General features: G+C 39.4%; 1 protein-coding gene across 3 annotated transcripts in view; it reads right to left on the reverse strand.

Annotated features, from left to right (window-relative positions):
- The window catches only part of PIEZO2 (piezo type mechanosensitive ion channel component 2), a 324,709-nt gene that overhangs the window by 110,792 nt on the left and 197,648 nt on the right, over positions 1–16,269 (reverse strand). For all 3 annotated transcript variants that reach the window (XM_081148248.1, XM_081148247.1, XM_081148246.1), the window contains exons 6-7: positions 7,587–7,797; positions 6,080–6,293 (exon numbers count right to left, since the gene is read on the reverse strand). In XM_081148248.1, the coding sequence (XP_081004374.1) occupies positions 6,080–6,293; positions 7,587–7,797 (425 nt within the window). The remainder of the gene's footprint in view (positions 1–6,079; positions 6,294–7,586; positions 7,798–16,269) is intronic.

The following is a 16,269-nucleotide window of genomic DNA, read 5'->3' on the forward strand; positions in this document are numbered from 1 at the left end:
AAGTGCAAAGACTGAGTCACCAAGAGAAATCATTTTGGAATCTGGTAGTATGAAGAGATTGTTCATAAATATTCCAGGAGGCAGTGAAAACATCACTGAGGGCTTATTATTTTATGAAGGTGGCCATGCTCAGTACAGCTAATAGGGTACAAGCTTCAGAGTCAGGCAGGATTAGCCTCACATCCTGGTTCTGTCATTTAATACACATGGGACCTCGATGTGTTATTCAACCTCTGTCAATCTGTTTTTGTCTTTTCAAAAGTGAGCATAAAAATAACAGGACCTACTACTTCCTAAGGTTCTTATGAAAATTAAATAAGAAATACAAAGCACTAAGCAAAGTGTCTCCTACAAAGCAACTGACCAAAAATGATAGCAATTTTTAATCACGTAACAAGATCCTACAATTATATTGCCTAAAACCAGAAGTCTTGTTTGAATTCAAAATTTACAAGTAAAATATGTGAAAGACTATAGATACTTACATATTGTTGTTAAAGTTCTAATAAAAGGCTTGAACACCCAATTAACTATTAAGACAACTTATTTAACAAATTTATTTAACAAACATCTCTTTATAGTTCTTAATATGCTCTAGGATTTGTTTTGTACAAATATTAACTCATTTAATATTCATGACAAACCTATGGGGAAGGTACTATTATAATTACCCCCATTATATATACATATTTATCTAATTTCAACTTAGGTTTGTTTAAGGAATATATTTTGTTATATAGGGAGAATACAAAGAAACAAAATTAAATAGTATTAATTTTTCCCAGAGCCAAGACTGGTTTTCTGTATCAGTAATACAATGATAGTGATGAGACTTTTAATGAAGGAGGAAAGAAGAGTTATTTTGGAATGGGTTTTACTAAACTACTAGACGCCATATAAACTGGAAATCATCAGATACAGAAAATATTACTTATCAACCCCCACATATAACAGTTTATTTAATTTTTTAAAATCACACTGTGCATGCATTCTACACACACACACACACACTACAAAAGGAAAGTAGAACATTTCTTAATCGCCTTCTGATTACCAGGCATGGGCAGACCCTGTGTGTATCATCTCATCAATATTCACCACAGCACCCTAGAGCAGGGATAATAGCCCTATTTTTAACACCAGGTCCCCCAAATTAAGAATCATTACCCAAAATTTCTCAACAGTAAGAAATAAACCTGGTCCCAGAGAAACACTGAATATGAATGAAAATCTCTAATTCCCACGAAACTGAAAGCTACTTACTAGTTTTTAACCATGTTTATTTTAACCATCAGGGATAAAACTATTCTAGAGTTTTCTAAATAAATAAGTTTAAAACCATCATTTGTCTCAAGTGAAGCTAAATATTTGCCAGCATCACACTTAATGAACCACATACACCATAGCCTCTTCCATTTCTCGCTGAACTGGATATTTAATAACTGGAGGACACGTACCCCAGAGTGTGGCAGTGAGACTGCATTAAAATTGGCAGTGATTCTGGGACTGAGAGTTCAGGAAAAACCTAAACAAGTTTACATTATTTTGATATGCAAATAGATAAAATGCAAGGATTCTTAGGAGACAGAGAAAGAAAACGAGCTTGGACAGCGATTCCCTGAAAGTCCACTGTGTGATGAGCAGTGGCAGAGCCGGAGAGTGCCGGTGTCTCGACTGGAACCTGGTGGGGAGGTACATAATAAACAGGTTATTACGGCCCACTGCAGCAAGCGCTAGGAAGCAAGTCTGCAGAGGGTCACTGCCCAGAGATAAATTTCCTTCCTCACAGGGAAGCACGGAAGGCTTCAGAAGGAGGTGCTCATGCTAGACTCTGGGAAAAAAGCAGGGGCAACCAAGATGAGGAAGGAGAGGAGGGGCATTTCCAGGGAAAGCAGCAGGGGTAGAGGAGCTTATTCAGCGTGCTCAGGGACTACCCGGGCCCCGTGCGGTGCCAGAGGAGGCTCCCGTTTTTAGACATGAGGGAATGAGTCTAAGTAAGGAAAATATTTTATGTGTGTTAACATGACGACTACAACAATAAAATCGGTCCCTTTTGAATAATCGCCCCACGTTGCCAAGCTCCGGATATGTATTCTCCCATTTAATACAACACTCACTCTGCTTTGAGAAAGGCACTATTTTAATCTCTATTTTGTAGATGAGAAAACACAAGCACGGAGTGTTGGGTCAGGTTGCCCCCAGGTGCTCCGTCTAGAAAGCAGCAGGGCCAACATCCAATTCTGAGCTGTCAAGCTCCAGAGAATGCACTTTCAAACCTTAGTATAATCCTCTCAACATCACCTAGGTCTGGGATTTCAATTTATGGCACCTGCATGGCGAGGGAATCACAAACCAGGAAATTATCATAATGTTGGCCCAGGATCACTGAAGCCTGGAGATCCTCCAGCAGAAGCAAGCACCACACAGCCCTGGAGAGGCTCTTTCACCACCGAGAAAACCAGGGGCTGCATTTTGTGCATCATGAGTATTTCTTAAATTCAGAAATAATGAGGGTGCTCATCACAGCATTACTCAAGGAGCAAAAATGAAGAACAATCTAAATCTACATGGTCAAAAGTCAAGGGTTTACTAAATTATAAGAGCCACACCATCAAACACTCTGCAGACTATGAAAATCACGTTAGAAGAACATTTCATAACATGGGAAAATGCGAATGCAATACTTGAGTAAAGCAAGTTATAAAAGAGTATGGACATTATGATTCAAAGTTGTTGTTTTTTTAAACAAACAAACACATATATGCATACAAAAAATACTGGAAGAATATATACGAAAGATAAAGTGCTTATTTCTGGGAGTTAGGATTATATTTTTAAAAATTCATTTATCTTTATTCTTCATTTTATTTTTCCAAATAATCATCAACAAACATGTATTATACTAATGATGAACAAATCAATTCAATTTTTCTAAAAATAAGGATAAATCATACCAGAGGGCCTGTCTGAATGCTCATGAGTTGATGAAAACGCTTGGATTATTTTAAGAGGTCCGCCACATCTATTGCTGCATATAGGCTGGAGTATTTATGGTTATGAAATTTGTGACAGACACCCACACAAAATAACTTTTTATTTTTGCAATTTTTCTTCCAACTCAGAATTTGGGGTTAATAACAATGCACGAAAATTATGCCTTATAAAAAGTTATTGTTTTAAAAATGTAAATTTCCAAGCTTTCTAGAACTAAGATGCAATATCTTATTATGACCAAGTTAATGGGGGAAAGAATCTATAACAAGGCAGTTTATATATTCTTGTATATTGCACTGTGTAGCTCAAACTGTCCATACCCTGCTCAGCAACATAACTTCAATGATTTACTCTATGAGGTTACAGTAATGGACCTTTAAAACTATTTAAAAGGATTATCTGCAAAATGTCTATAATAAGTTATATTATAATTTTAAGTTTGTGACAATTCAAATGAAAAATAAATATAAATTATTACACTATTAGGACTGAAATGATCTACGCCATGGGTTGGCAAGCCTGGTCTGGTTCACCACCTTTTTGGATACAGCTTGTGAGCTCATAATGTGTTTTACATTTTTAAGTGGTTTGAAAAAAATCAAAAGAAAAATAATATTTTATGAAATGTAAAAATAATATAAAATTAAAATTTTGGTGTCCACAACCAAAATTTTCCTGGAACATGGCCACACTCATTCTTTGAAACCTTAGCCATGGCTGCTTTTGCACTATAGTGCCTTCTTGAAAGAACTGCAACAGCGACCATAGGCCTGAAAAGTCATAAAATATTTACTAACTGATCCTTTATAGAAAAAACGTTTTCAAGGAGATCTTAAATGTTCTTTGCATTTCTTATCATCAGTCTCTAGATGGCAGAAAAGATTCTCGAAGTGGGGTCCACTGGGGTGGGGTAGCCGGGCACTGCTGCCCGATAGAAGATATTTACATTTCCAATTAAGTCATCCCCTAAAAGTCAGCCCTTCCAATAGCACAAAGCATTTACTTCTGTGTGTTCTATTAATAAACCAAAAATTAAACATCTAAAGAAATCAAAGGATTCATTTAGTCTAGAACTAATGTCTATACTGAAATTTGGCATTTTTTCACTCCTGCCTAAAACAAATGTTATGTAAATCTGCACCATTAAAGGGGCTTCTCTACTGAAGCACAACTGACACATAAAATCACAATATATTTAAAGTGTACCACTTGATGATGTGATGTAAGTATACATTGTGGAATGGTTACCTCGATCAAGTTAATTAACATCAATCACCACCTTACATAGCTCTTTTGTGTGTGAGAATATCTCAGATGTACTCCTTTAGCAAATTTCAGGTATACGATAGAGTATTATTGACTATAATGGCCCTGCTGTACATTAGATCTTCAGAGCTTACGCTCCTGTAACTGAGTGTGAGCTCATTCACCAGCCTCTCCCTATTTCCCCCACCCCACTGCCCTGGTAATCACCATTCTGCTCTCTGCTTCCTCGACTTCTCTGTTTAGATTCCACATACGTGACACCATACAGCATTTCTTTCTCTGTCTGACTCACTTCACGTAAGTGCCTATACTGCTTTCCAGAGGCATATCAGAAGGAAGAATTCTGGCAGTTTTCACCTCACTCTGACATTCTCTCCTACCTCCTCTGTTCCCTTTTCTTTTTCCTGTGACTTTTAATTGTGAACTTTTTCACACAAAAAGACAATTTAAAATAGGACAATGAATACTCCAATGACAATCGCCTAGTTTAAATAATTTTATTTCTCTCTCTCCCTCTCCTCTCCCTGTGTTTGTTGCTAAAGCAGCAGAAAGTTGCAGAAATCATGACACTTGATCCCTAAATAATTCACTATGTACTCCTAAAATAATGACACTTTCCTGTGAATCCACAATACAATCATGCACCTAAGAATTAACAAAAATTCTATACCATCATCTAATAATCAGTGAATATTGAAATTTCCCCATTCAACCTCAAAATGTCTCTTAGAGATTTGTCTTTGAAGCAGGATGTGATCTAGAGTCATATTTGTGCTGAGTTTACAAAAGACCGGGTCATTTGCCTGTAGAATCCACCTTCTGGAGTTTTCTGTTTCCCTGTGGAGTCATTTAAATCACTTTTCTATCTTTTATATTTTCTGTAAATTGGAGGTTAGGAGCTTAACAATATGATGCTGTATACCTCACATTACATCACATCTAGAAGTGTAAAATGTTGAGCTACCCCATTTTTGTCGATGTCATTTTTGATCGGTTGATTAGGGGTTGACCACCATTGTAAAGGTTTGATTTTTTTCCTTTGCAATTAGCAAATAGTGAAAATATACTTTGTCATTATTGTAAACATCCTTCACTCCAAGAACCTTTTTAAGTAAAGGTTTTAGTTTGGGCCTAGAAACAAGTACGTCATTAAGAATTGATAAGTGGTATTTTTCTAATTCTATTATTCCTTTCCCTTTTGTTAGCGAGCGCTATTCTGGAAAGAGGAGTTTTCCCTCCTTAGCTGAGAATGGCCTAGAGTTCCTCCAAAAAGTCAAAGTAAATGCTGGATTCTTTATCATTAAGTCCCATTTTCATAGTAAGGAGTGTGTGTAATAGTCATCTTTATTTGAAGCAAATTAGGTTTCTCTCTCTCTCTCAGCATGGACTCATGTATCTTTATTTTTAAATTTTTACAATCAATTATTGGTTGATTCATTGATTAATTCTCAATATGTCCTCTACGTGGCCCATGAGAGCTCCTTCCAGCTGGATGCTTTAACACGTCATCATTATTCTTTGATATGAAATGTTCTTCCTGGATCTCCTTCCACAGCTGAGACCATGTATCTGTCTCGCTTGCTACAAACAGCAGCTTCCCTCTTTCCTGTCCTAGCAGCACCTCCATCTGAATGGACCATCTACTACCTTCTAGACTGTGTCATTCAATAAATTTAGCATAGTAGAGTGCCTCCCCATCCCCATCAACCCTTTGCTTAACACATCAATGGCATCAAGAAGAGGCCCTGCAAATTCAAGCAAGATCATAAGGGAGGGGTCACATCCCCTTGAAATATCTTAATGATTTCTCTTCTCTTACCTTGCATAGTAGTCATTGGGTGGAACTGCTTCTTGAAAGAATTGGAACTGGTATAAATAAAGTCCAATCAAGTGTCCCGCGGTGAAAATAGCCAGGAGAACACAGAGACAGCTGAACAGCAATGGATCGAACGTCCGGCACCAGGACCACCAGGTGCACAGACCCAAGAATACAAAAAAGTAGACGGAGGAGGTCAAGGACGGCAGCATCATACCTAAGGAAGGAGAAATGTGACCATGAAAAACGCAGAACTGGAAAATCACCTGCCACTCAGTAACTGCAAGTACTAGAGATTAGATAAATTTCCTCCACGGGCTTTTAGATATTGATCGGGTTTTTAAAAATAATCACATTTTATTTATAAAATCAGAATTAATGCTATTTTTATTATGAAAAAAGTCACACCTAAAGTGATATTTAAAAATATGGGGAAATACCAGATGAGAAAGAAATTCTACCTATGGTATTTGAACAGAGTAAACATCTAATTTTCATACCAGAAGAATTCAGCATGTTTATCTGCGTGTTTCCATTTTCTATTTCTCCCTAAAAATGTTCAGGAATACTGTATGTCCATTCCAACTTTCCCTGAAACCACTTTTATAATAATGATTTACCTTTTTTTTTTTTTTTTGTAGTTAAGTAGGATTCATAATAATATTATACTCGGTGGTAGTTAAGGTCTCACTAAAACATTGTCCTACCCGACAAAATCTGATTTTCACTATCACCAAAAAGGGAAATGAAAAATGAGGAAATTCCTTTACAGGCATTTAAAAAGTCTTAGGGTGGGGGGCACTTTGAAATGACTCATTAAAATATTGGGTTATACATCTTGAGAAATTCTATTCTTTTTCCCACTTTTTAATTTTCCTACTAAAAAACACTTAAGCTGTTTCATCTTGTGAAATTTCAACTAGGCAGTATTGAGTAAACTTGTCAGTATCTCTGAAGCACTGGTGAACAGCAAAATGGAAGGGGAAAAAGACTGAGATAACATAATTATGGTATAAGCAGTCCATAGACAAAATTTAAAGGAAGTGAATGTCTGTGCTGGAAGATTACAATCTAACTTAGGAAGAAAAACAGTAAATTCTGGAGAGTTAAATTATGATTACTAATGAATCAACGGAAACAGACATGCTCTCAGAATGCACCTGTGTAGCTCTGATGGGCACACTAAAATTATTCATTGTGGCAGGTCACCATTCACAGGCTCTGAGGAAGAATAGTTGTTTTTCTGATCTACACATAGAAAATGACATCACTTAACAGATATGAAAAAAGACTGCTTTATAGAGGTTAACAGAAACCATCTGAAAATATAAAAACTAGAACTGCACAGGAAAAATTATTTGTGTGTGTGTGGTTTGTACATGTGGCCTCTGTTACAAAAGCTATTATATTGGTGTCATGGAATAGAATTATTTCCTTCTTTATTTTCTCTTCGACTATTTCATGATTTGCCAAAGGGTCATTTGCACTCCACCCAGGACTGGAAACTCACCTGATGAACCGAGTAAGATCGTCACAACTACTTTTCCAGCGGTGGTTATCATGTTGCCAATAAACTCCTTAAGCTTGGAAGCCACAAAGGCGAGCCTGCGGAAGATTTTTAATTTCGTGCTTTCTTCCGTCTCGCCTTCAACACCATCTCCTTCCTCTAAATCTTCTTCATAGATCAGTGCCTCTTCTGGATCTATTTTTTCTCCTCCAGCCTAAATAAAAAACAAAAACAAAACAGAAAACACTGTAGTCCAGAACTCTATCCACCCAGCAGATTATATGGTTTGTAATTTATGGGTCAATCAATAATGTGATTTCACAAATCTGGAAAAAAATGTGGACAACCAATTAAGTCCCCCCCACCCCCGCCCCCCGCAGGTCTCTGGTAGTTCTTGAGGAACTCTAATGTCTCTTGGAGAAGTCAACAGGAAACATCGCTAATCATTGGGCCCCTAATAGCATGGCATCTTATCTACAGGAGCTCATTGTTTATGGGTAGAACAAGAAACTGTCTGAAACATCTACTAATAATCTTAGCTTTCATTAATCTGGGTTTGGTTCCTCAAATTTACAGAATTTGCCAGCAAGGTGATGGGAGGTTTGAGTATCCACGCCTTTACCTGAAGGGGTGGGCCAAATCGCTGCTTAGAAAATTCTTTTCCTTCCTGAAGTTTGTTCACTATTTTAGTATTTCCTGACCATGGGAGGATGAGTGGTCTTGGGCTACTTGGCTATATATACAATCACTTCCTCCCTTATTCTTTTAAAGAATGATGTATGGTTCAATTCTGGACAACTCAGCACCTCACTACTATCGTTAGAGATTCAGGGAAGAAACACATGTACAGGACAGACCTACACTCCATGTATTATTTTAAACGAGGGTCTTTTTATTTGTTTTCTTTTTAACGATTACATAGGAAAATTTTTTTTGTGGCAAATTAGAATCTTTCCCTAGAAGCATTAGGATTTTCGTAGAGGAATCATAATATAAACCTTAAGACAAAAGGAGGCTGTTTCAGACTTTTGAAACTGTGTTTGCATTTGCCCCTAGGCTGACAGACTTCCTGTTTTCAGCCAGGCTGGCTTCAGACTCTGGCTGCAGAGCCAGCAGGGATTTTAGGCCCAGTTCACACATCTATTTAAGGCTTAAAGAGTAGAGCCTGGCCTCTCCATTTCCCCATTTTAAAGGTCTTTCTTGATACGCGCAGTTTAGATATTTACATAATATTCACTAACGGTATCTAAGCCTCTAACTATGTCCAAATTCACTGGTGCCAGGCATAGGAAGGCTGGGGCAAAGTTCAAGTAAGTGCTGAGTGGACTTGAGGACTCGGAGATCTTCTGTTTGCCTAGGAGAGTACAGACCATTTGTGACTTGAGTTGGCTGCTAATACACCCTACCGCCACACACACACACACACACACACACACACACACACACACACACACACACAGATTCAGTTCCAGGCCTATTCAGGTTTGTACACCCAAATTGGGTTCTACTGTATTCCATCGTGACACATTTTTATTTTTTCCTGAAGGAAAAGGGATTTCTCATGCTTATTCATTAAGATTTTTCTATCTGTTCAAAGCCCAGTGTGTGCTGTGATCTCTAATAAAACATACAGCAATAAACATGTAAATAAGTAAAAAATTAAGCTAAATATCTCATAGTGATAAGTGCTAATCAGAGAATTAAAATAGGGTGATGTGATTGTGAGTGACAGAGCGGCTATTTTAGATTCTGAGGCCAGGGGCAGCCTCTCTGAGGTGACATTTAAGTTAAGATCTGAATGTCACAAAGTCGCCAGCCATGTGAGAAATCCTACGTAAGAGCATGCCAGGCAGAGAGGAGAGCTGGTCAAGGTCCATGGTGTGCTCAGAAGGCAGGCACATGTCCCCAGACCGACTTCTTCCACCCCCTTAACCTTCCCATTGTCAGCTGATGACCTTTCTCCCTACTTCACTGAGAGAAAAGGGGTGAGCTCGGGCCAGTGCATCAGCCCATCTATCTGAAGCCTACCAGCAATTCCACTTCTGGGTATTTATCCAAAGAAAATAAGAACACTAATTCAAGAAGATGTATGCACTCCTATGCTCGCTGTAGCATTATTTACAATAGCCAAGATATGGAAGCAACCTAATGTCCATCGATAGATGAGAAAGAAGGTTTGGTATATATATATATATACACATATACACACAATGGAATATTACATGGCAATAAAAAAGAACAAAATCTTGGCATTTGTGACAACATGGATGAATCTAGAGGGTGTTATGTTAGATGAAGTTAGGTCAGGCAGAGAAAGACAAATATCATAGGGTTTCACTTATAAGTGGAATCTAAAATAAATACACATACAGAAGAAATGAACAAACAAAGCGAAAATAGACTCATAGAAACAGAGACCAAAGGGATGGGTACCAGAAGGCAGTGGGTGGGGGATGGGTGAACAGGTGAATGGGAACATAGTCAATAATATTGTAATAAGTTTGCACGGTGATGGGTGATTACAAGAATTAGTAGAGTGATAACATTTTAAGGTATAAAAATGTCAAATCACTATATTTTATACCTGAAACTAATATAACCAATATAATATTGTATACCAACTATACTTAAAAAAATAAAATAAAGCCCACCTGTGGAGTGGACACTCAGATCCCTCCCTCCTGTGACTGTGGATGAGCTGCACATGCTGGGACACCAAAGAGGACAGCCCCAGCCAGCCTCCCCTCGCCCCTGCATCACCTTGTGCTCCCTTTCTCCTGGGTCACACCATCAGCAAACAAATATGCTTCACCATCTCACCTTAGAAAAACACATTCCTTCCAACCCACATTTGCCTTGCAAAGAAAACTCTCCAAGAGTTAGCTGCTTCCCCACACTTAATTTCTCTTGAACCCAGCTAAGCAAGACTTTGATTGCCAACCACTTCACCTAATGAGGGGTATGATGATCTGTTTCGCGAGACCATTCCAAGGGAGCCCACAGCCAGGAGGTTGCTGCTGTGGCCCGGGGAGGGGCGTAGTGGAGCTGAGGAGAGGTTTGTGTCTTCGCAGTGCGTCTTGGAGTTCCAGTCACCAGGACTAGCTGGCACATTAATGTGGAGGGAGGAGGGACAGAGGAGAATCAATGAGTGTTCCAATAGTTTTGTCTTTATTGAAGGCATGGGCATAATAATGAAGTGGAGCGGGTTGGGGAGATTCAACTCTGAGATGCCTTGCAGGCACTCCTGCCGGAGGTGTCAGTGGGCAGCTAGGATAGCAATCCAGAGGGCAGGGCAGGTAAACCGGGAGGCGCCGGTTTGAGGTTCACTGGCATATGGATGGTTTTTAAATCAGGGGTCTGACGAGATTACAGAGGTGCTGCCACACCCCGGAACTGGTCTGTCCTCCGACCTTACCCCCATCTCTGTGGTGCAGACAAACACCACATGCAGGAGTCACGTGGGGAACCCCGGAGCCCACGGGCTCTTTGCCTTGGGCCCTGCGGTTCCCTCCTAGGCTCCTGAGACCCCAGCTCCAGGCCGGCCCCTCCTGCCGGCTCCTCCTTCCCAAGCAGAGTCTTGGGGCAGGGGGAAGAAAGGGGGTCTACCCAGGGGCACTGTTGCTATGGCACCCACACCCCCACCCACACATAAAGGGTCTGCTCATGGGGATTCTGCTGCTTGACATCCCCTTGCAGCAGGTGAGCAATGCACTGAAAATCCTCCCTGAAGAAGGAAGTTTGGCCAAAGCCTCCAGTCACCGTCCACAAAAAAGGAGCCAGAGAAAGAGAACCCAGCTAGAGCCGCCTGGAAACACACTCAGAGCTTCCGTAATAAATGACTGCTTACTCAATTATAGAATTGCTACGGATGTAGATTACATCGAGTCAAAATCTCTGGTCAAGAACTTCTGTGAGGTTAAACAAATGCATTTCCCTGACCTCTCTTAGGCGGGACCGGGGCCCCTGTATTTTTATAAACATACCACTGTACTTGAGGTTTTTTGGCATTTTTGTACCAAAATCCCTGAGGCCCTCTGTTGGAAATGCTTTCTAAAGCTTTCAAGCTGAGAGAGAGCCGAAAGTGAGACGTGTTTGACTCTGTGAGCCCCTACTGTCCAGGCTGGGCCAGGACTGCCATTAGTCACATCGCTGGCTTATTAACAGGCAGGCTTTCTTCCCCCAGTGGTCCGTGGGTGAAGTATAAACATGCGGCTCTGGCAGGGCATCGGCTCACTCCAGCGTATTTACTAACAAGCCGCCTTGCTCGCTGCGGTTGTAATCGGTCCTTGCGTTCGAGCACAGCTTGGTTCTGGCCTGGAAGCTAAGGAGGAGTAGCTGTAAGTACTAATTTAGTTCCCCTGGTTCCTGAGCTAGCTTAGAAATTAAAGAAGAGAACCCTTTGCAGTTTAAAAAATAGTATAAAGTATTACACATCTTCCTAGTTGGTTTGGCTCAGTGGTTAGAGCGTCAGCCTGCGGACTGTAAGGGTCCCAGGTTCAGTGCCTCCCTAAGGGCACATACTCAGTTGCAGGCTTGGTCCCCAGCCCCAGTCAGGGAGACTGCAGGAGGCAACCAATCAATGTGTCTCTCTCACATCGATGTTTCTCTCTCTCTCCCTGAAAAGCAATAGAAAAAATATCCTCATGTGAGGATTAAAAAATATATACATATTACATATCATTATTGTCCATGTCTAAACCGAAAACTTAGTTGAAGAAATGTTAAGTCCCTTAGCTCGACTTCTTTAAAAGTTCTTAACTTCAAAATGCTCCCACACCTCTTATGGTGGCGTCTCTCACCTCATGAGAGGAAGCTCTAAGTGGTGTGGACTCAGTTGCATGCAGCTCAGACTATTCTCTGAACTGGATCAGGCCTAAACGCAGACCAGCCCCTGCATCTCATCTCACTGCTGCCTCCCCCTCGACGGCCCCATCCCCAACAGTCACAGTATTAGCAGTCATTTCCACTCCAGTATGGACAAAGAAGACACGAAAAGTTACTTTTGGTAGAACCCAAACATCCAGATTTCTTTACCTCCAAGCACTAAAAGGTTCAACCTGGGTTGGAATAAATTCCAAGGATCACCTGGGAATCTTTAAGAGGACAGATTACCAAACTCCACCTCACATTTCCTAAATCAGAAATTCTGGGAGTAAATCCAGGATCTGCAGGAATATAGCACTGCCACAGGTGACTCTGAAGCCACCAGCCTGGCTGATTGGTCCACGCACTGGCTGACATCTGCCACCACTGAGCCACTGAGTTCACATTCAGCTGACAAGGCAAAATCTGAAACATTTTGTTTGACTCATATCCAAGGCAGACTCCCTTAATTGGAAAATATATTGAAGTGATTTATCTGTGGAGCTTCCTTTAGGTTTCAGATGTTAGACCAGAGCTTTTCATGCAGCTGAGTCCATTTTCCTGTTCTATGTGGTTAAAACCAAACTATTAAAAACATTTCAATGGAAGTGTATCAAAGTCACAAACAATGAGTCAAAAGATATGCAAGGAAAGGGGAGTATTTTTCTAAAGTACATTTTTCAGGAGTTGTTTATTATTAAAAGTTAACAGTTTATCTTACCAGAATGAGTTCATCTCAACAGAAGAGCCCAAGGCAGGAAAAGGCAAGTGTTGTGACTTACTGCAGGAGATAAATGCCATCCACACTGTCCCCATGGGAGCAAGCAGTCAGGGAAAGAAAGTCACTTGTTTCTGTGGTATCATGCACACTGTAAGCCTAACATGATAGCATTGCACAGACAAAGCAATTCAAAAGCACAAAATCTCTTGCCAAATATTCCAAGACAGAACAAATATTCTGAAAATTTCTAAAAACTCTGATCTATAAATATCATTAGAGGTAAAAGGCTACTTTGAAGCTTTGATTCCTTTTTAAAGAAAAGCAGAGAATAGGCACACAGTGTTAAATGTTGTTAAGTGAATTTATAAATGGGTAAGACAGAAATGGAAACATATTTAATTTGTAATAGTTTTATTTTAAAAGTTTAAAGATATTTGAACTGACTTCCTAAGTGCTAATTCTTAAGTTATTTTTACTATCAGTCACATATTCAAGTCTAGTCTAGGCAAAGTTCACTCAATTAACATACTGTTAATAATAATACCCCTACATGGAAGCATATACCATGCTCATGGATAGAAGGAATTAACATTGTTAAAATGTCCATAATACCCAATGCAATCTATAGGTTCGATGCAATTCCTGTCAAAATACCAATGGTGTTTTTCACAGAACTAGAACAAATAATTGAAAATTTTATATGGGACCACAAAAGACCCTGAATAGCCACGGCAATCTTAAGAAAGAAGAAAAAAGTTGGAGATATCATGCTACTTGATATCAAACTATACTACAAGGACATATTAATCAAAACAGCATGGCACTGGCATAAAACAGACATGCTGATCAATGGAACAGAATAAAGACCCAGAAATAAACTCTTGCCTACATGGCCAATTAATACATAAGAAAGGAGGCAAGAATATACAATGGGGTAAAGACAGTCTATTCGATAAATGATTTGGGGAAAACTGAACAGATACATGCAAAAAATAAAACTAGACCACCTTCTTATATACAGGGAAAAAAAACCCTCAAAGTGAATTAAAAACTTAAATGAAGACTCAAAACCATAAAACTCCTAGCAGAAAACATAAACAGTAAAATCTCTGACATTTCTCTTAGCAATATTTTTTCTGTTTTATGTCCTTGGCCAAAGAAAACAAAAATTAAATAAATAAACAAATGGAACTATACACCAAACTAAAAAGTTTTTGCAGAGCAAAAAAAAAGATTAACAGAATGAAAGACAACATACTGAATGGGAGTAGACATTCCCAAATGAGGCACCTAATAAGATGTTAATATCCAAAATTTATAAAGAACTCAGACACCTCTGTATTCTCCTCAAAACTCAAATGATGCAATTAAAAAGTGGGCAGAGGTCCAAAATAGATACTTCTCCAAACAGGACATACAAATGGCCAATAGGCATAAGAAAAGATTCTCAACATTACTAGTCACCAAAGAAATACAAATTAAAGCCACAAGAAGATACCACCTCACACCTGTCATAATGACTATCATCAATAAATAAACAAGTGCTGGTGAGAATGTGGAGAAAAGGGAACCCTCATGCACTGTAGGTGGGAATGCAGATTGGTGCAGACACTATGGAAAACAGTATGGAGATTCCTCAAAAAATTAAGAATGGAACTGCATTATGACTCAGTGATTCCACTTCTGGTTATATATCCAAAGCAACTCAAAACACGAATTTGAAAGAATATATGCACCAATGTGTACACTGCAGTGTTATTTACAATAGCCAAGATATGGAAGCAACCCAAGCGCCCAACAAAAGATGAGTGGATAAAAAAGTGGTGGTATATATATGCGACAGGACATTGCTTGGCCATAAAAAAATGAAATCATACCATTTGTGACAGCATGGATAGACCTAGAGGGTACTGTGCTAAGTGAAATAAGTCAGATAAAGAAAGACGAATACTATATGATTTCACTCTAAAGAACAAAATAAACAAATAAAACAGAAACAGACTCAGAGATACAGAGAACAGACTGACGGTTGCCAGAAGGGTGGAGGGGTTAGAGGTCAGGTGAAAAAGGTGAAAGGATTAAGAAGTACTAACTGGTAGTCACAAAATGGTCACAGGGATGTAAAGTACAGCATAGGGAATACAGTTGATAATAGTGTATTAACTATGTATGAGCCAGGTGGGTACTGGAAATATTAGGGGATCACTGTGGAGCATGTGATTGTCCAACTGTTGTGCTGTGCACTTGAAACCAATACAAAAAGTGTTGAATGTAAACTGTAATTTAAAAATAAAATTTTAAGTAATAGAAACATCCCTGCCCTTCTATGTGACAATGCTGCTTCTGATTGACTGTCACACTGGTATGCTCCCTCGGCGTGCATTCTCAAAAGACAGGATGAGCAGGAATCCATGCTCTCACCTTGTTTCCACTGAGATGTAGCTGGGAGACATTGTGGGGGGTGAAGTTAGTCATGGATCCAAACCTAACTAGTCTCTGTGATAAACACTCATAGTGGCACTCCTACTGTAATACTGAAGCTTTCTCAAAGACAGCAGGCCAGTAAGTTCCTTCAATTAAAAACTTTCCTTTATTTAAATAAATGGCATCTAAAACCACTAGAATTAAAAGCCAACTGTGAATGGGTTTGTTCCAGAGAAGGCAGACCAGGCATGCTGACTTTTGAGGGACATATGACAGTAATTCCTGCCCTGTTTCTGAGACTGATCCTGAGGGGCAGCAACAGTAAAGGAGTACAAGGTTTGCATGGCAACCGGGCAGCCATCCAGCTTCTTATCGTTCTGAATGGTTCCATGTTTCAGGTGATTATGTCTGTGTACTTGGAAAAACAGGATCTAGATTTGTTTCTTTATAAAAAATAGTAACTTGAGCCTCAAAGCTGAAACTTGAAGTGCAGCCCAGCTGGTCATCGGATGTGGCAGGATGCAGGTGCCACGGTTGCCTAATGGACGTTGGGTACTAGAAAGGCCGGTGCAGTTTTTGAGGTTCAGAATGAACTGCCAAATAATATTAGCAGGGCCTAAATGCAGCATTCCTGAGGTTTTAACAGAGAGTGGAAGACTTATACTGGAATATTCTTTT

This window comes from Miniopterus schreibersii, assembly GCF_964146895.1.
Source record: "Miniopterus schreibersii genome assembly, chromosome: 10".
NCBI classification, from domain to species: domain Eukaryota; kingdom Metazoa; phylum Chordata; class Mammalia; order Chiroptera; family Miniopteridae; genus Miniopterus; species Miniopterus schreibersii.